A 20,358-nucleotide genomic window follows, 5' to 3' on the forward strand; every position below is an offset into this window, starting at 1 on the left:
TTCACACAGCCTCCACACATGCAGTCAAGCTGCAACAGACCACACCTGTGATCTTCCCCCAAACCTGCACCTCATCTGTGTCCCCTTCCTCCAGTCCTAAGGCCAACACCTGTCCCCACCGCAGCCCTGTCCATCAGTTTCCAGCACCTGCCTCTTGGTTTCCTAAGCCTCCCTCCTCACTTGACCCTCCTCCCCTCCCCACAGCCCTGCGCTAGTCCAGCCCCATCCTGGCCCACTGGGGTCATCTACTGACCAACACTTCGTTTATTTGAGATATAAAACTCACCCTTTTAAAGTATACAACTCAGTGGTTTATCATATATAAACAACATTGTAGAACCATCACCACTATCTAATTCCAGAACATTTTCCTCACCTCAAAAATCAAACCTCCTACCCATCAAGCAATCATTTCCCATTTCTCCTGCCCCCAACCCCAGCAACCACTAACCTACTTTCTCATGGATTTGCCTACTTTGGACATTTCATACAAATAAAATCACACTGGCTTCTTTCTCTCAGCATAGTGTTTTCAAGGTTCATCCACACCAGAGCATGTATCGGTACTTTATTCCTTTTTATGGCTGAAAAATGTGTCATTGTATGGATACAGGACATTTTGTTTATCCATTCATCAGTTGTGAACATCAGAGTTTTTTCCATTATTTGGCTATTGTAAACAATGCTGTTGAGAACATTCATGTACAAGTCTTTGTGTGGGCACATGTTTTCAATTCTCTTGGGCATATATTAGGAGTGGAAATGTTGGGTCACATGGTAACTCGATGTTTAACTTTACAAGGAACCGCCAGACTGTTTCCACAGTGGCAGCACCATTTTTCATTCCCGCCAGCTATGCAACAGGGGTCCAATTTCTCCACATTTCACCAACTCTTGTTATTTTCCACTTTTTGGATTATAGCTCTCCTAATGAAGTGGTATCTCACTGTTTGTAATTTTCATCTCCCTAATGATGAATGATGTTGAACAACTTTGCATGTACTTTTTGGCCATTTGTGTATCTTCTTTGGAGAAATTTTTGAGTCCTTTGACCATTTTTTTTCTTTGACCATTTTTAAAGTTAGACTATTTGTCTTTTTATTGCTGAGCTGTTAGAGTTCTTATATACTCTGACACTATGTTTACATATTATGACCTTTATCAGATATATTTTTGTAAATATTTTTTCTCATTCTGTGGGTTATCTTTTCACTTTTGATAATCTATTTTGATGCACAAAAGTGCTTAATTTTGATGAATTTCAATTTACCTATTGTTTTTTCCTTTGGTTGCTTGTACCCAACCCCTACTTTAGACCCCTGTAATCACACAGCAGCCAGAGGGAGCTTCCTAAACTTAACCAATGTCCCCTCCTGCTCAAAACAGTGCCACATTTGTGATTTAGAACAGTGCTTCTCCATATGCAAAGGAAGCCCCTTAGACTCTTATTAAATGCAGATTCTGATTCAGTAGGTCTGGGAATCGCCTGAGAAGCAGCAGGTCTAACATGCTGCCAGGTGATGCTGTGGCAGTTTTTGTTTTCCCAAAATGACCGCAGCAATATTTCCTGTCCCACATTCTTCCAGAACCTTGCGCTCCCCCATAAAGAAGTAGAGACCGTTGCCTTGAACCTGGGCAGGACTTTGTGATGCCTTAACAAATGGAATGTGGCAAGAGTTAACTGCATGACTTCTGAGGCTAAGTCGTACAAGGTGGTGTGGCTTCTTTCTGGCTCATCTTTGGGACTCTTTCCTTTGGAGCCCACCATGCTGTGTGAAAGACCAACCTAGTCCTCCCGGAGAGGAAGAGAGGCCCCCAGCCAAGAACCAGCATCAACTGCCAGACATGTGAGCGAATGTGCCTTCAGATGATTCTAGCTGAAGCTCAATAGCTCATTGAGGAGCAGAGATAAGCTATTTCTGCAAAATGACAATTTGTGAGCAAAATACATACTGTCATTGTTTTAAAACAGCTGAGTTAGGGGGCTGTTTTTATGCATCGGTAAATAACGGTAGCCATGCTGATACGATTGGTCCATGGTCCACACTTTGGGCAGCAAGGGGTTAGATCACTAGGTCATCTCATGGCTTTTGCATGTTGTTTTTCTACTTATACTCTTCCAATTCTCGTTCTCTACTTGGCTCATTTTTACTTATTCCTTCGATTCTCCTCTAAGAACACGTTCCTGATGTTTCAAGCTGGGCCTGTTTGTCTTATCTGAGTCCCCTCGGCCACCTGGGACTCTGCCATCCCAGCCCTGTTCCTGTGTGGAGCTGAGAGCTCCAGGAGGGCGGGCCTGGTGCTGACTTGGTCATTGCCGGATGTAGCTCAGTAAAAGTGGCACTGAGGCCAGCTCAGATGGGGCTGCCACACTCACCCAAGTTCCCTGAGTGCCTCCCGCACAGATGTCACCTCTGTGGTCCAGGCCATGGCTCAGGGGCCAACCACCATGTTGTTCTCGCACAGTGAGCATTCCCTCTTAAGTCGCCCCTCCCGTTTGCGGTCAGTCCTCTCCCCAACTCCAGTCTCTTCCCCAGGAGATGGACTACCTTGGCATTTGTGAAGCATGAGCCAAACCCCGTGGCCATGGAGCCCCACCTCCCCAGCCCTCATGACTCCCACAGCCTGGATGTAGCTTCCAAGGGACCTCAGACTGGTCCAGCCTCTTGCTCGAGTGCCAGTGAGGGAGTGGGAGCTCCGCTCACCTACATACTCTTGGGTGCTTCCCCTCTTCCCTGGGTGCCGGGCTCTGTCTTTTCAGCATTCTCCCCACCAGAGCTCCCAGCAGCTGCCGACCTGGCTAAGCCTGAACTCTCCACACCCCTGCACTCCTGAGTCTTGAGGGACTCCATTGAACAAAAAGAAGCAGCTTGTCTTTAAGGCAGAAATCCCCACAGACAGGGATTCAGGGATTCAGCACCTCTTCTGCCAACACCTCACTCTGGGAACATCCTCTCCCCACTAGAAAGTGCTTTGATGAAGAATTGCCAGTGTCATTTGATGAAAAATGTCAGTGTGTCTGGCTTTATGAATGCCCAAATGTCTCCCCTGAAGTGATGTCTGTCCTCAAGCAGGAGCCCTCCAGCTCTTTCCCTGGGCATCTTTTCTGCAAATGTGGACCTGGGTAATAGTGACATTTCCAGCCCAACTTCTCTTCAGCGCCATCCGTAGATATCTGCCTGTCTCCTACAGGTGGAGCTGTGACACATTTGCAACATATCCAGAAACATCTATAATATAAACCCTCACTGTGCATATGCTCACACATTCCATTGTCAAACCTCAGAAATAGTACTGTGCAACAGAAATACAATGCGAGCTACATGTGACTTTAAGTTTTGCGGGAGCCGAACCAGCAACCTTGTGGTTGAAAGGACGCATTCCAACCAACTGAGCCATCTGGGAGCTCAGCGGCAGCTCAGCTCAAGGTGCCATGTTCAATCTTAGTTGCAGGGGGCGGAGCCCACCATCCCTTGTGGGACTCAGGAATCGAACTGGCAACCTTGTGGTTGAGAGCCCACTGGCCCATGTGGGAATCGAACCGGCAGCCTTCGGAGTTAGGAGCATGGAGCTCTAACTGCCTGAGCCACCTGGTCGGCCCCAACTTTAAGTTTTCTTGTGGTCATATTTAAAAATGTAAGAAGAAACAGACGAATAAGCACTTGAAAGATGCTCGATGTCTTAATCATTAGGGAAATGCAAATCAAAACCACAATGAGATACCACCTCACACCCATTAGAATGATGACGATGAAAAAAAGGGGGGGGGGGACAGCCCAGTGGCTCAGGTGGTTAGAGTTCCATGCTCCTAACTCCGAAGGCTGACAGTTCGATTCCCACACGGGCCAATGGGCTCTCAACCACAAGGTCGCCAGTTCAATTCCTCAAGTCCCACAAGGGATGGTGGGCTCTGCCCCCTCAACTAGGATTGAGCACGGCACCTTGAGCTGAGCTGTCGCTGAGCTCCCAGATGGCTCAGTTGGTTGGAGCACGGGCTCTCAACCACAAGGTTGCTGGTTCGACTCCTGCAAGGGATGGTGGGCTGCACCCCCTGCAACTAGCAACATTAACTGGACCTGGAGCTGAGCTGCACCCTCCACAACTAAGACTGAAAGGACAACAACTTGAAGCTGAATGGCACCCTCCACAACTGGGATTGAAAGGACAACTTGACTTGGAAAAAAAAGTCCTAGAAGTACACACTGTTCCCCAGTAAAGTCCTGTTCCCCTTCCCCAATAAAATCTTTTTTTTTTTTTAAAGGCAGAAAATAACAAGTGTTGGCAAGGATGAGGAGAAATTGGAACCCTTGTCCACTGCTGGTGGGGATGTCAAATGTTACAGCCACTGTGGAAAATATTCTGGTGGTTCCAAAAAAGAGAAATTAGACATAGAATCACCATCTGATCCAGCAATCCCACTTCTGGATATATTCCCAAAAGAATTGAAAGCAGCAACTTGAACGATATTTGTACACCCATGTTCATAGTAGCATTGTTCACAATAGACAAAAGGTGGAAACTCAAGTGTCCATGGACAGATGAGTAGATAAACAAAATGTGGAATGTACACATGATGGGATATTATCAGCCTAAAAAAGGAAGTTCTGACACATGCCACAACAGGGATGAACCTTGAAATATTGTGCTAAGTGAAATAAGCCAGACACAAAAGGACAAATACTATACGATCACACTTATATGCAGTTCCTACAATAGTCAAATTCATAGAGACACAAAGTAGAATGGTGGTTGCCAGGGGCTGGGAGACGGGAGCATGGGGAGTTGTTTAATAGGGACAGTTTCAGTTTTGCAAAATGAAGAGAGCTGGGGAGATGGATGGTGGTGATGGCTGCACAACAATACGAATGTACTTAATTAACACTATTGAACTGGACACTTAAAAATAGTTAAAATGGTTAATTTTAATGTTAGGTATATTTTACCACAATAAAAAAAATCTTAAACAAGTGAAACGAATTTTAGTAATATTTTTATGTACCTCAATATACTCAAAATATTATCATTTCAATATGTAATTAATTTCTTAAGATTATTGAAGTGTTTTGTATTCTTGTTATTGTACTAAGCCTTTGAAATTCAGCATTCAGCGTGTATGTTACACTTACAGTGCACCTCAATTAGGGATAGTCAATTTCAAGTGCTCAGTGCAGCCTACCGATGGCCTTGATCTAAAACCTCATCTGCAAGCAGCTCCATTCCATTTGAAAAGACCCACACCTCCCCTGCAACACTCCTGCAGCTCATCCGCACACACACCTTGTTTCTCTGCAAACTTTCCACTTCATCTTCAAACACACCCAAAGCTCACAGGCCAAGCCCTGAACCTCCTGGCAGACAACTTCAGAGAAAGCAGTTGCTCAAGAACACGTGTGGATTGCAAATCATTTGCAGGTTGATCTGACCTGCAAACGCCCCGTTTTTTTGCATACATTTGCACCTCATTCGTGTGCCAATGGGAAGGACACAAGCAGGACCTCAGATAGTCATCTCAAAGTCTGGGAGGCGGAGGCATCGGGCTGGGCAGGAGCCCCCCAGGTGTCCCTCCTCCTGCGTCACCTCCAGCTCTTCATCTTCCTTCTCTTCCTCAATGATCTCCTCCTCCTCTTCCAGGAAGGCGACCAGTTCCTCCCGCAGCGCCCCCATCTCCAGCCCCAAGCTGCACAGCTGGCCAAGCAGCTGGACATCCACTCTGCGGAGGTTCCCCTGCCAGAGGAAAGGGGCATCATGGGCATCCCAACCCAGAGGGCACGGCCCCCACCCACCCAACATGGATGGGAGCAGACGGCAGCTCAAATCCTGACAATTCTTGGCTTGACCAAACTTTAGTTAGGCTCCAGAACCTTCTCCTAGGCCCATCTGTTCATCTCTTTATAAAATCCCATTTTAGCAAGAATCCCCATCCTCCACACCTGAGCACTTCCCATATCTTATTTAATCAGGTTCCACCCTTCACCATCTCCCAGGTGATGTCTGATCACCCTGGCCTGCTTTCAGCAGGAATCCTGCTGGGTCAATTTACCTCGAATTCCCCCTGCCCCCTGATGTTTCCTCTTAGTAGTTTTCCATCAACTGACCCCCACCTGCTCCCAGGCTACAATTCCCGCTTGCCCATTTGGAGTTGAGCCCCATCTCTCTCCTGTACTGCAAAATCCCATCGCAGTGGTCCCTACACCCGTCACCTTACTATCTGTAACACGTTATAACATTTTTTTCTTTAACAGTCCTAGCTCACAGCACCTGGGCGGGTCCTCAGTGTCCCTGGACCCTTCCTGCCATCCTGCTTCTTAGTGTCTCTTGGTCCCTCACTGTCTCTACCTCTTTGTGTGTCTCTGAGTCTTAGTCTGTCTTTTATGCTTCCCTCTCTTGCTACCTACCTGTCTCTGTCTCTACCTGTCTGTCTCTGTCTCTGTGTCCTTCCATATCCCTGTCTTTCTGTCTCCATTTCTCTGCCTTTGACTATCTCCATCTGTCTCAGTTTTACTGTCTTTCTCTCTCTGTTGTTGCTCTCAATCTCTGCTTATCATCTCTCTCTATTTTTGGGTCTCTCTGTCTCTCTCTATTCCTGTCTCTCACTCTTTGGATCTATATCTATCTATCATTTACCTACCTACCTACATCTGCCTCTATTTCTCTATTCCTGTCTCACAATTCTTGTCTTTCAATCTCTGGCCCTTTCTGTTTCCATTCATTCCTACTCATTCATTCTCCCCGTCCCCCACCCTATCTCTTGCCCCCTCTAAGCCCCTTACTCACCAGCTCCTCCCAGATCCACAGCAGACTCTCCCTGGCACCTTTAGTGTCTGCCCCTGGGGACATGAGGCTCTGGCCAGCTCCCCCTGCTGGGGGAATCCCCCTCAGGGCCCTGGGCGGTGGGCCCAGCCCAGGGGGCACCAGTCCAGCCTGCCTCAGCTGCCTCCACAGCTCCATAGTTTCTGAGCAGTGGCTGCCAGGAGCAGGAAGTAGCAAGGTCCAGAGTGACCCAGCCCCCTGCGGACCTAGGGGGTGGGGGGATTAAAGGGCAGTGGAAAAGGGCGGGGAGGGTCTGGGATGATGTCCCAAAGTCCATTCTCCAGTGAGACTCAGCAGCCTCATGTATGTGTTTTTCTTTCTGAAGTCTAACCTCAACTCTGCTCACAAGGGTCCAAACACAGCCCCTCTGGTGGAAGTCAAACTCCACCCTCCCCACCTCTTCTCAGGCCTGACCCCTCACCTTGCTCAGTGTCTGCTGAGGCCTGGCCTCAACTCATCCTGGGTCCCTCCCACCACTCCTCCTTGCCTCCTTGCCTGTCATCTCCACTCAGGCCATCCCAGGGCTTCCCGACTAGTGTGCCTGAGGAACCAGGAGTGGCTTCCAAGAGAACGATCCCTCAGCTGGAATGCCTCAGTGTCTGGCTGCTGGCCCACAGGTGAGCAGCCAATTCTGCTCCCGAGAGCTGCCTAGAGACAGTATCACTATCAGCATGGGCCCTGCCAGAAAAAGGATGGGACGCACTGCAGGCCTCCCTCTTAAAACAGCACTGAGCCGCTCTGTTAGGCCCAGGGTGTTCAGATTCCATCTATGTGTCAATGGCTCCCACGTCTCTGACTCCAGTCCTGACTTCCCTCCTGAGCTCCAGACCCCAATTCCCATCTCCACCTGTATGTCTCAGGCATTTTCAAGGTGAATATGGTCAAAACAGAACTCTCCATTGGCACCTACCCCACTGCTGCTGTGACAAATTACCACAAACTTAGTGGCTTAAAACAGCACAAAGTTATTATCTTACAGTTCTAGAGGTCAGAAGTCTGAAGTGGGTTCACACGGCTGGGTTCCTCTGGAGGCTCTAGGGAAGCATCTATTTCCTAGCTTTACCCAGCTTCTAGAAGCCACTGATACAGAATAGTTAGCATGTCCCTAGGTAGACAGGGAGGTCCCTGGTGAGATAAACAAAGACAGCCATATCCTAAAACTTCAGGTTTTAAAATCACTCCTTTGCTCCAGGACATAATGTAACAAGGTCTTGAGGTTAATCATAAAATTCATTTTGGCCTGACAAACGAGCTGATCTGATAAAGAGTGGGTTACTTTGCTAATTCCTTTAGGATGGGCAAGCAGAACAAACCTGGTAGACGAATTTCATTAGAAGGCGCCAGTTCCCTTCTCCAAACAGCTCCCCTTCCCCAAACAGACAAAGGGAAGGTATAAAAGTAAAAGCTTTTGCTTCAGTCATGGGGCACCCCCCATTCGGGACCCCCTCCTGCTTGGGAGCTGCAACCTCTTCTCCTGCCTCTAATAAGCTATCCTTTTTTAAAACTTTTTGCCTCTCCCTGGTCCGTGTTTCCATTCTTCGGCTTCACGAGACACGATCCCGGCCCACACTCAGAAACTGCTGGCAGATCCAATATCACCTATATCACCACCTGCATTCCTTGGCTCATAGCCCCTTCTTTGCATCATCGCAGCCTCTTGCACCTATATTACGTCTCCTACAGACTGACTTACCTGCCTCCATTTTATAGGACCCTCATTGATTACATTGGGCCAACCTCGGTTATCAAGGATAATCTCCCCATCTAAGATTTTCAACTTAATCACATCTTCCCTTTACATTTAAAGTAACATATTCACAGGTTCCAGGGATCAGGATACGGATTGATGTGTGCCTGAGGGGGCATATTCAGCCTTCCAACACCTGCCCTTCCAAACCTGCTACTTCTCCTGTTTCCCCATCTCTATGAGTGGCATCTCTATCCTTTTCGTTTCTCAAGCCATTTGCTCAACCTTCAAAAGACTCATAAGCCAAGCACTTCTCACCATTTTCATTGCCTCATCCCTGCTCCTGTCTCCATTCATCTATCTGGAGGATTATAGTAGCCTCTTTGCTGTGCCCACCCCCCTCCACCCTTGGCCTCTATGGCCTGTCCTCAACCGGGAGGAAATGATCTTTATAAAATGTAAATCAGATGACACTCGCCTGTGAAAGTAAAAAAATCCTAACAGGTCTGTCCAGTCAACTCCTTGCCCACCTCTCTGACCCAGTCTCCTAGTTCTTTCTGTAAGATGGTTCCCACCTCTGGGCCTTTACACTGGCTGTTACCTCTGTCTGGAACACTTTCCCCCTAGATCTTTGAATGGCTGATTCCTTCTTATCCTTCACTTCCATTTAAATGTCATCTCTGCAGAGAGGCTTTTGCTGATGGCCCTACACCCTAGTCACTCCCTATTATAGTACGTGTTTTTATTTGCCTCTTATCAAATACTATCTGAAATTATCTTGCTAATAATTTCTTATCCATCCTCTCCCTGCCTGGCATGTTGACTCCCTGAGAGAAGGGCTGGATCTGTCCTGTTCATCAAGGTAACCTTAGCACCCAGAGCAGTGCCTGCCACGTGGTTAAGGGCTCGGTAAATATTCGTGGAATGAATAATTCTATCCACATGACTTCACATTGAATCTTCACGCCGAGATCTAGCCTTGAACGCCAAACTGAAATCGCAAACACAGCACAATACTAATCTTGAGATCTCACCTCTATTACCCTGAAGTCTACCCTCGCCACCCACTCGACCTTTTTCCCTTCCCTGACCCTGATTTAAAGAATGATGGTCAGATTTTCAGTCACGTTGTTCCTTATTTTAAGGAGGTAGCGAGTGAGCTGGAGAACAGGGAAACTCAGCGGGACTGCAGACAGGGAAGGAAGGTACTCTAACAGGAAGGACAGCCCACGCTCTCCTAAGGAAAGACTACAGAGTCCCATTTGAAGGCCCACGGAGAGAGCGCTCTGAGCCATCCTTAAACCCAAAAAGAGAAGAAAGTGCGTGCGCCTTTAAGAGAAAGGTTGGAAAACGGAGACGGCGTGACCGTAAGAAATAAAGTCCAGGACGGAGCCAGGTGGGTGGGTTAAGAAAGGACTGGCCCCTTCCGGTTACGTAATCCTAGCAAGATGGCGGCGCCCAGGGCGGTAGGTGACTGCAGTTCCTAGAACCCCCAAATTAAGTCCGATCTGCTGCCTCTGCCTTCAGGGGCTCTGTCGGTGCCCAGGGATCAAGGATCGTGGCGGAGCAGACGGCCTCTCCCGCTAGGCATCGCGCTTAGAGTGTAGACGTGCAGCGGCTGGGACCGGGAAGGACGGGTCTGGGTCGCAGGCGGCTGAGGCACTTCAGAGAGGAAGAGGGGGCGGGGACTTGGCGGAGAGAAACCAATGCGGAAGCAGGGAGTGCAGGCCTGAAAGGGTGCACCCAGCCAATCAGAGGGAGGGATACCACTGCAAGCGCTAGCCCATTTCCTGGGAAATAAGACCTAGCTGGACAATCAGCTTTGATGCGTCATTTGGAGCAAAACTTAATATAAGACCCGGTCTTATATAAGACCTGGTATTTATGTTATATTAATTATTATATTATATCCGGTCTTATAGAGAAATAAGACCGGGCCTTACATTAATTTTTGCTCCAAAAGATGCATTAGAGCTGATTGTCCCGCTAGGTCTTATTTTCAGGGAAACATGGTAGGAGTCGAAGGGCAGGCGAGAGTTGGACCTGGAAATGAAAGAGGGCTTGGAGGGAATTGGCCAAGGCCAAGGTAGGACACAAAAGGATACAGGTGAGGGAAACTCATGGGAAAGTTAGGAATTTTGATGAAACCCAATTTGATGGAGTTCCAAGGGAATGAAGGGGAGAATTTGCGGTATTTGTGGAGAGAATTTGGGAAGAACTGGGTAAAATCAAAGAATGAATTTAGGGAAAATTAAAGTAAGGTTGGAAGTTTAAGAGGAATTTTGAGAGAAAAGGATTTGGGCAAAGTTATTGGGAGAATTTGGTTAAAGCAAAAAGAGAAATTGGGACAGGCTAAGAGAAAACTTGGAGTGCAAGTTGAAGGAAGAGTTTGGGGACTTTAAGAGGTAAATTAAGGGTGAAAAGAAATTAAGATTGTATTTTCAGAAAAGAAATAGGTTATTTAGGAAGACCCCAGGGGGAACTGGGTGAAATTAAGGGGAAAATTTGTAGGAAATTAAGAGGTCAGAAAATGGAGGTTTTGAGAGAGAAATAAGCATTTGGGGGAAAATTATGGGGAGAATTTGGGAAAACCAAGAATGTTTGGCTAAATCAGAGAGAGAACTTAGGGTTAAGAACTTGGGGAAAATTTGGGAATCCCAAAGGCAGAATTTGGAAGTTCTGAAAGGAGAATTTAGTGAGCGAGGAAGCATGGGGGGAGGGGTTTCATGGACCAAGAACTGGGGGATCCAGCTCTGTCTTACAGGAGGCTCCAGGCTCAGCCCCTCCTCTTCTCTCCTCCCCAGTACCTCCACCTGGTGGCCCCGTTATGGAATGGAGGTACCAGGGGCATCCGTGGCATGAGCAGTGCAGTGGCCCCAGAAGGCAATCAAAGCAAGTGGGGGAAGCTACTCCAGTTCCTGGCTGACCGCTTCTATGACGTGGAGGCTCTGAGGGAGTACCTGTTCCAAAAGCAGGTGTCAAAGATACACCAGAAAAATCGGTGAGAACCCCTGGCCTGCAAGACCTGCTGCTCAGGCCTCACTGGTCAGAACCCAGAGCCTGCCCTTGCTACTCCCAGGCAGCCCTATGGCTTCCAGTACCAGCTCACACTCTTCCCAAAGACTCCAGTTCCTACAGGCAGCCTGCTGCAGACCATCTCCTCGGGAGTTTAGCTGGCACCGCGAATGTAACATGGATAACAACAAATGCTTGATTTCCCCCTAAAATAGTCTGCTCACTCCCAAGCCTCCCCCATCCCAGTAAACAGCACCACTGCCTACCCAGTTCAGGTCAAATTCTAAGGAGTCATCCCTGATTCCTCTCTTTATTCTCTGCCTTCTACATCCAATCCATCAATAAAGTACTAGAATATCCCAAATCTGACCACTTGTCACCTCCTCCACTGTTTGTAACCTGTTCTGAGCCCCTTCATTTTATGGTTGGTTTACTGCAGTAATCTAACTAGTCACCTTGTGCCCCCTACAGTCTCTTACAGGCTACAAAGCAATCAAAGGATTCTTTTAAGAAAGTAAAATAGATAACGTTACCACTCTGCTTGAAACCCTCAAATGATTTCCAATTGCAACTAGAATGAAAGCCAAACTCCAAAGCCTAAAACCTGGTCCCTACTGAGCTTTGAGACCCCTACCAGGGATTCCTCTCACCCCTGGCAACATGGCGAGCTTATTGCTATTTGTTCAACCATCCCAATTTGAGCCTCTGAGCCTTGCACTAGCTGTTCCTTTGGTCTGGCAGGCCCTTGCCTTGACTTCTACACTCCTTCCCACCACTCAAAGCTCTACACAAGTTAAGTGTTACCTCCTCCAAGAAGCATTTCTTAACAGCCAGACTAAAGTAGCCTCCTCCATCTCCACCCTGACCCAAGCCACTCCTAGCCAGTCCCAGTATTTTCTTTTCATCATGGAATTGATACTCTGCGATTTGCTGTTACTTCCTGGTTTTTGTTTCTCCCTATAAAATAAGTTCACAAGGCAGGGACGTTTATCTGCCTGGGTCACCAGTGCCCGGTACTTAATAGGCACTCAATAAATATCTGCAGCCTGACTCAGTCTGTCTGTCTATGCCCATCAGTCCTGGATATGGAGATGGGTCCAGTGCTCCCCAGGCCTCACCCTCAGCTACTCTTCTCTTGGCAGATCCTTCACCTACATCAAGGAGCGATATGGCCCATACGTCGCAGGTGCCTATTTCATCCTGAAGCAGGGAGGCGCAGTCAAGTATGACAGCAAAGGTGTCAAAACGGGGGTTGGGGGAGGCGGTAGAGCATCTCTCTAAGCTCCAGGCTCTTCAGTCAGACAGGCTTCCCCATGGGTCCCCCTATCTCTGCCCCCTACTGGTTGTGTGGCCTGGGGCTTGGTCCTGAGCTTCAGTTGTGTCATCTGTAAAATGGGATGGTAGTTGTATCTAACCTACAAACACAGTTAGCAATCTAAACACTTGTAACAAGGTCTGGCATAGCACATGTGCTCAATAAATGTTGGTGTTTCTTTTCTTCCCCCTTCCTTTCTCTATCCCTTCCTCCTCTTCCCTTTGTTCCCCCTTTTCTTCTTTTTTGAAAAACACAATTCATGTAGATTTCATACATCTCATCTTTGTTCAGATTCAAATTTTACTTCGTTTGAGCACTTCCTCCAGGACCTACCTTAGAAACAGTGTACATGTCTGAAGACACCTGCACTTTGCCTGTCTACAAGGATTCCTGTATTATAGCTCTTTTATGTTATCAGTTATCTCCCTAGCCCTCAGCTTCTAGGCATGTAAAATTACCCAAAGATTCCGTCTTTCATGGGATTGCCAGGGGATCCAATGAGACCGGACACGTAAAGCCCTTAGAACAGGGCCTGACATATAGTAAGTGCACAGGCACTACCATCATTGTTATTGTAAGGGGCTGGGGAACAGTCTCAAGAGTTTGGAGGCCTGGGGAGGGGTAAGGTCCCCGCTGACACTCCCTCTCTCCCAGGTTCCAGGGCAAGGAGTGGATACGGTCAAATGGGCGTGGCCACTGCTCTCTCGAGTTCCTGAACTTCCAAGCGATACCTGTAGAGGCTGTCGATGCCAGTGACTGTGCCATCAATTACCAAGGCCTGGACAACCTCTGTGAGTGGGGCAGCATAGGGATGAGCAAGCCTCTGCATTTTCCCTCCTGGTGGGCTCTGGAAGGGCCCTCAGTGCCATCCACCCTCTCCCCCCCTGCAGTGGCCCTGAAGGAGCTCCAGTCCCTGTGGCTGCAGCGCTGTCCCCATGTGGATGACTGGTGTCTCAGCCGCCTCTACCAGCTGGCCGACTCATTGCAGGAGCTCTCGCTGGCCGGCTGCCCCCGAATCTCCGAACGAGGCCTTGCCTGCCTCCACCACCTCCAGTAAGACCTCAGCTCAGCCTGGGCCCCGAGCCAAGGCAGGGGCTCCCACCCAACTCAGATACGGGAAAGTGGGGTGGGAGCAGTGGCAGGCAGTTCCCCGTCTCCCTGCCTCCATGATAAACCCAGAGTGTTTGTGGGGGGTAAGCACAATGAGCAGTGGCGTGAGTCTCTAGGGGAATGAAAGCACTCCTCGTTTTTCTTCCTTTGGGTTGTAATGAAAACACCACGATACTTACACCGTTGGAGAACCATAGCAGCCAGAGGTGTCCATTTGTCATTAACACAATGGATTTCACAGACTTGGACAGCGCTAACATTTCTTAGTTAGGAAGATAGGGGTGGAATGGGGGCCGGCACCCCCCCTCTGTACACTCACACACATGGGTGCTGTCCTCATGTGGGCCTCCCCCCTCTTGCCTCCTGTCAGGAAGCTCCGCAGGCTGGACATCTCAGACCTCCCCGCCGTGTCCAGTCCAGGCCTCACGCGGATCTTGGTGGAGGAGATGCTGCCCAACTGCGAGGTTCTAGGGGCTGAGTGGACCGAGGGCCTGAAGTTGGGGCCAGAGAAGCTGTCTCGGGACACAGCCAGCCCCATCCCTGCCTAGCCTATGACCCCCCCTCCCCATCAAGCTGGATCTCAGCGGCACCGTGTTGAGTGTCTGACAGTTCTCCAAACTTCTGGCTTCCAGTGGGGCTCACTCATCGTGGGGGGTGGGGAAGGATGAGGGGTATGACAATGGCAGGTCAGAGGGAAGGAGAGCATGTGGTCCCGCTTAGGGGTGCCCTGGCTGGCTGCACCCTGGGCTGAAGGACACAGTTTCTGTCATCCTGTCAGGCAGCCCTTCCTACATACTTCTCTCCTTCCAGTTCCAATAACCCTTCCGCCTCTTCAAGCCTGGGGCAAGTAAAGGGCTCCTGGCTGCAAGTAGCCCCAAGGAGCTGCACTCTCCCTTGTGGCCTCCCCACCTTGCCCACCACTGTGTCAAGAGACTTCTCAAATTATCTTCATATAGGTGCACTGCTGTTTCCTGCCAGGATATGCTACTGGCATTCCATAGGGATGGCGATTCCCTATGTGGGACTAGGTAGCTCATCGCAGGGTACAGCATCCCTGGCCCACACTCACTAAATGCCAGGAGCCCCCAAAATCCTATGGGGTCCCCGCTTATTGATTTGACTCTCAGCTCCAAATTCAACTTTCTTGTCTGCTCAGTGAAAACTGATTTGGGCCTTTGAAATGTTTTTCCTTTGCTAACTGGCATAATAAGCTTTGTCAGTAGAGGGCGCTTAAGAGACACGATAGGAGGCAAGGGTTTTGCTTCCTGGTTCCTGTTTAGCTGTGCTGGCTCTGCAGGTTCCTGCAGTGCCTTGGCTTCCCCAGCTCAGGTAGTCAGCAGCCTCCCCTGGTGCCCCCTCCCCCAGCAATTTCATAGAGGAGTGCCTCCACTGAGACACCTTCCTGTGAATGATTCCACCACACCCCAGACCACACCCCAGGAGGTGGATTTCCAGTAAATTCCTAGATACTGTACCAATGAATCCCTTGTCACTTCAGTTCACTGTTAGTGAATAATTCTTAATATTAAACTTCCCCTGTTCAAATTACTTTTTTTTCTCTCCTGATTGTGTTCAAACTGATACAGCATTGCTATCCAGAATGTTCTGGGAGATAGGCCTACAGAGATGGGATGTGGGGTTTGAAATGCCAGCTATCACACAGTGGCATCACAATCAGGCTGTCACAGGAGTTGACTGTGACGAGGTGTCAGCTGAAGCAGTGGGAGCCCCTCTGGCTGCTGCACTTGACCGTTGTGGCAGTAATGACGATTCTAAAGATAGGCGCTGGACGGAGCCTATCTTGGGAGTGCCCTTGAGTTACAGATGGACAAGGACAAGTTCAGGTCTGTTGGCTCGAGTCACAGTCTGAGAACTGGAGTGCTTCCATGACACACCCAAAAGTTCTTACTTGTAACCACAGGGCTAATATGGCTGAATATATAACACATTTAAGTTTTCAGGTTGATGATGGTTGAATTCCCAGTCTTGACAAGTTCCTCCTATGAAAGTGAGGGCACTGACTGGTAAATAGTGCGATCCTGAAATTTAGAATGTGGTCATCCAGTTGGACCCAAAGGAAACACGATGAACCCTGTCACCCTGGGCCTCCTTTAGCAGTGTCTGAGAAGACCACCAGCCTACCTGTGCTTGTAATTTCCCGTGATGCGATGCCCTCACCTGGGGCAGATGCCTTAATGGCCGTGTCCATCCTTCTTAAGATTCATGACAAGCACCTCTGCTGTCACTAGACCCATAAATACCTAGGGTCAAATCTCTTCCCCAGGGGACCTGTGTTCACTTTGACCCAGGAGGAAACAGCTTGTATCCAGAGAACCAGTGCAGGAGTGGATTCTAAGGGTGTTAGACCAGTGAGGGTGGATGTAACACTAGATCTGGCCAAGTTCACTGGTCCAAGGGCACTTGCTAGAGACTCTAGATTTAATGGGTTAGTTTGTGCAGCTGGGGGTGGTTCTAACCGCTCCCTTGGTTGGCTGGCTGGAACCTGGACTCAACAGTGGCCTCTAGTTAATGAGGTGAGAAGCCAGAACTGCCCTGGCATCATCTGGAAGAGGGATCCAGAGGCTTTGGGGGGCCAGGATTTTGGATTGGCTTGATCATGGTTGGCCTGCACATGTACCCCTTAACTCTTCCACAGGAAGGCACCTCTTAAATCATTCTTGATATTCAACTTTTCCTGTTCCCACTGCTGTGTGCTTTCTCTACTGATTGAACTCAGACTGGTGCACATAGCAACCAAAACTGTACCCTGCGAGATTTCCAAACACCCCCAGGAGGGACAGTGTCACCACCTCCCATGCTGTGGAGAACCTCTGCACCCTCTGGGAGAAGCCAGAGGAGCCAAGAGAGCTGGGGCCTTGACCCCTCTCTCCTGGCCCCAGCGAAGGAGGACTTGGACCCTCTCCAGGGTGCCCAGGTTCCTGGCCCCAGACCCTGCCTGTCATTTCCCACTCTGGCTTTTACTCCATTAATGTTCCCCACTTCCTCGGAACTCTTCCTCCAACTGGTCCCATGGGCTCCATTATTCAAACTTGCGGGGAGGAAATCAGCATTAGACAGATAATCAACTGCTGCTGATTACAGACAGGGTCCCTGAGACTATTGGACAGTGCTCCCCAACCCTGGGTGGGGTGAAGGGGGTCAGGCCAGGCTTAGTCCCACCGCAGGTTCCGGGTCTCTGAGGAGAAGGCCCTACTTGCCCGCCTCCCCAGACAGCTAACGGAGCCCCAACAGCAGGAGCCTCGGGAGGGTAGGGCTGTAAACACAGGCAGACACCCTCTCCGGTCCCTGGGGGGCCGGATGTGAGTGTTCCTGAGTCCCAGTGCAGCTGTGGGCGGGGCTGGGTAGGAATGGGTTCCCGCCCTGCTAGTCTGGCATCCCAGGCGCCTCAGGGATGGAGGAGGTGCAGAGCCGGCTGAACTAGAGGGCTCCCAGTGCACCCACCCCTCTATTGCCCTCTAGTTTGGTTCCCCTTCCAGCCACCCCTTCTCCCCACTGGTCCTCTCCTGCTCCTCCCTGGCTCCCTTCCCCGCCTCCTCCTGGCTCCAGCACTCTGTTAGCAGACTCCCTCCTCAGACCCCATTGCGTTCCTCCACCTGCCTCTCCATCTTCCCTTCTTCCTCCCTCACGGGGGCTTCCCAGCCACCCCTTCTCTCTCTCGTTCCCGGTCTCCATTTCCCTCCTCCTTTCTCACCCTCGCTCTCCTGCCAGGTGCTCTCCTCTTTGCCTCCCTGAGTCTCCATCTCGTCTCTCTCATCTCCCTGCCTGTCCCTGAGGTCTCCCTGTCTGGCTCTCCTCCTCAACAGCCCCCTTCCCACCCCACCCCACGGCTCTGGGTGGCAACAACACCCCCACCTCTGGCAGGCTGACCCATTCCTCTGCACATTGTCCTCTACCTCCTCCTGCAACCAGGCGCTAGCCCCTCCCCTCCCGGCTTTGCCCCTCTGCTGTCCCTGGGCCATTCCAACACTACCCAGCCCTCAGTCTCACCCTCCCTGGGACTCTCTCCCAGGCCCCTAATCCTCCCCTCCCAGGCCTCGCCCAGAGCCCCGTCTGTCTCTGCAGCCACCCCTGCACCTTTCCCGCTGTCTCACCAGAAAACCAGCCCTAACACGCCAGAGCCCCATCTCTCAGGTCGGCCTCCAGCCCTCCCTCTCTCCCCCTCCTGCTCAGCCCCGCCCTAGCCCCTCCCGGCCCCTGGGGCCCTCCCAGCCACTGCTCTGCTCCCCGCCCCGCCCCTTTGGATGGTCTAGGCTGGGCTGCAGAACAACGACAGAGCCAGAGCAGGACAAGGGCAGGAGGGAGCTGGGAGGGCCTGACCAGAGGCCCAGGGCGCCGGAGCTGGCGGGAGCCCGACCCAGAGGTAAAGAGGAGGGAACAGGTCCCTGGCTCCCCAGTCTCTAGGGTGGGAACTCGTGGGGCAAGGGAGGCTGGGTATTTATGACAGTGGAAGGAGCTGCCCCCAGTGATCCAGATTTCTGGTGAGAGGGATGAATGGGGGGGAGGGGAGGAGGGAGCACTGGGGGGGAACCAAGATGGTGGAAGGGGTTGGGCTGAGGAGGAAAGAGTGGGTGTTGGAATGGGACTGGAGCAGTGATTCCAAGCCCAGTAATAGGGAAGAGCTGGGTCTTTGGTTGATGGCCAGTTTAGCATCTGGGACTGAGAGAGGCCATTAGGGGGGTTGGTGGGGACTGAGGGCCCATCCCTGAGGCCCATCCCAAAGGCCTCTGTGGCTCCTTTGCAGCTCCCGCGGCCATCCCTTCCCTGGGCCGGGTCATGGTCATGCGCTGCCCCAAGTGCCTTCTCTGCCTGTCAGCGCTGCTTACGCTCTTGGGCCTCAAAGTTTACATTGAGTGGACATCGGAGTCTCGGCTGAACAAAGCTTACCTGGGACCCCACGGCACCCTGCCAGGCCCCACATCAGCCAGCCCCGAACCCACCCTGCCTGCTAACCTCTCAGCCCGTCTGGGCCAGACTGCCCCACTGCCCTCAGCTTACTGGAACCAGCAGCAGTGGCGGCTGGGGGCCCTGCCCAGTGGGAACAGCACTGAGGTGGGGGGCTGCCGAGCTTGGGGGGCTGCTGCTGCCGCTGAGATCCCTGACTTCGCCTCCTACCCTGAGGACCTCCGCCGCTTCTTGCTGTCAGCAGCCTGCCGGAGCTTCCCACGGTGGCTGCCTGGAGTTGACAATGGCCAAGTGGTCAGCTGCGAGGAAACCGACGTCCCCTACCTGCTGTTGGCTGTCAAGTCGGAACCAGGGCGCTTTGCAGAGCGACAGGCCGTGAGGGAGACCTGGGGTGGTCCAGCTGCTGGGATCAGGCTGCTCTTCCTGCTGGGGTCCCCAGTGGGTGAGGGGGGCCCTGACCTACGCCCCCTCGTGGCCTGGGAGAGCCGTCGCTACAGTGACCTGCTGCTCTGGGACTTCCTCGACGTCCCCTTCAACCAGACGCTCAAGGACCTGCTGCTGCTGTCCTGGCTTGGCCACCACTGTCCTGGTGTGAGCTTTGTCCTGCTAGCTCAGGATGACGCCTTTGTGCATACCCCTGCCTTGCTGCAATACCTGCGGGCCCTGCCACGCAGCTGGGCCCCAGGCCTCTACCTGGGTGAGGTCTTTACTCAGGCCAAGCCCCTCCGGAAGCCTGGAGGACCCTTCTACGTGCCCAGGTCCTTCTTCGAAGGTGACTACCCGGCCTATGCCAGCGGGGGTGGCTACGTCATTGCTGGGCGCTTGGTACCCTGGCTGCTGCAGGCAGTGGCCCGTGTGGCACCATTCCCCTTCAACGACGTCTACATCGGCCTGTGCTTCCGTGCCCTGGGCCTGGTGCCCAGGGCCCACAAAGGCTTCCTCACAGCCTGGCCAGCAGACCGCACGGCTGACCCCTGCGCTCTCCGTGACCTGCTGCTGGTGCGGCCCCTCAGTCCCCAGGACAGCATTCGGCTCTGGAAACATCTGCAAGACCCTCAGCTCCATTGTTGAGCCTCAGTGGGGACTTAAGGGGAGGGTGGACCTGGCCTGGGCCCTGGGCAGGACCTCGGTGCCTGCCCCTTGCACAGCCTCTCCTTTTAGGCCTTGGTGTGAGGGAGGAGGTCCTGGAATCCTGGCTGTTTGAGGCCCTCCTGGGCCTGCCCAGGCTATGGGACTGGGCAGCGGGAGGCAGAAGATTGTTTTTGTCTACTTTTTATTTTTGAAAAATATGCACTCCCTACTCTGAGGCCTGGAGTTCTCTTTGCGCTGTGGGTCCCCAGAGACATTGACAGAGCAGAGCTCAGCCACACCCTGACCTTTACACCAGACATCCTCCCCACCCTTACTGGATAGGGCCAGCGCCAGCGGCCTCCTCATCACCTTGCTGAAGACAGGCTTGCCTCATTCTATGGGAGAGCAGGAGCCCACCTCTGGAGGG

At 51.3% G+C, this 20,358-nt stretch overlaps 3 protein-coding genes across 5 annotated transcripts; 2 read left to right on the forward strand and 1 right to left on the reverse strand.

Annotated features, from left to right (window-relative positions):
- Positions 1-4,902: 4,902 nt before the first annotated feature.
- ERICH4 (glutamate rich 4) lies at positions 4,903-7,183 on the reverse strand. The gene is made up of 2 exons (XM_019751442.2): positions 6,775-7,183; positions 4,903-5,724 (listed from the first exon to the last, which is right to left on the reverse strand). The coding sequence occupies exons 1-2, from the start codon at positions 6,946-6,948 to the stop codon at positions 5,497-5,499; spliced, it is 402 nt and encodes a 133-aa protein (XP_019607001.1). The 5' UTR covers positions 6,949-7,183; the 3' UTR covers positions 4,903-5,496.
- Positions 7,184-9,919: 2,736 nt separating this feature from the next.
- Positions 9,920-15,485, forward strand: DMAC2 (distal membrane arm assembly component 2). 3 transcript variants are annotated; one of them, XM_019751439.2, is made up of 6 exons: positions 9,920-9,963; positions 11,302-11,498; positions 12,655-12,735; positions 13,482-13,618; positions 13,718-13,880; positions 14,308-15,485. In XM_019751439.2, exons 1-6 carry the CDS (start codon positions 9,946-9,948, stop codon positions 14,483-14,485), a joined length of 774 nt encoding a protein of 257 aa, XP_019606998.2. In that variant the 5' UTR covers positions 9,920-9,945; the 3' UTR covers positions 14,486-15,485. The 3 variants fall into 3 exon arrangements, with proteins under 3 accessions (XP_019606998.2, XP_074170389.1, XP_074170388.1); XM_074314287.1 differs by lacking the exon at positions 9,920-9,963 and adding an exon at positions 10,440-10,583; XM_074314288.1 differs by lacking the exon at positions 12,655-12,735.
- Positions 15,486-17,493: 2,008 nt separating this feature from the next.
- On the forward strand, positions 17,494-20,166 carry B3GNT8 (UDP-GlcNAc:betaGal beta-1,3-N-acetylglucosaminyltransferase 8). Its single transcript, XM_019751436.2, has 2 exons — positions 17,494-18,318; positions 18,700-20,166. The coding sequence occupies exon 2, from the start codon at positions 18,732-18,734 to the stop codon at positions 19,929-19,931; it is 1,200 nt and encodes a 399-aa protein (XP_019606995.1). The 5' UTR covers positions 17,494-18,318; positions 18,700-18,731; the 3' UTR covers positions 19,932-20,166.
- The last annotated feature ends 192 nt before the right edge of the window (positions 20,167-20,358 follow it).

The sequence above is a fragment of the Rhinolophus sinicus genome, linkage group LG11 (assembly GCF_036562045.2).
Source record: "Rhinolophus sinicus isolate RSC01 linkage group LG11, ASM3656204v1, whole genome shotgun sequence".
NCBI lineage: Eukaryota > Metazoa > Chordata > Mammalia > Chiroptera > Rhinolophidae > Rhinolophus > Rhinolophus sinicus.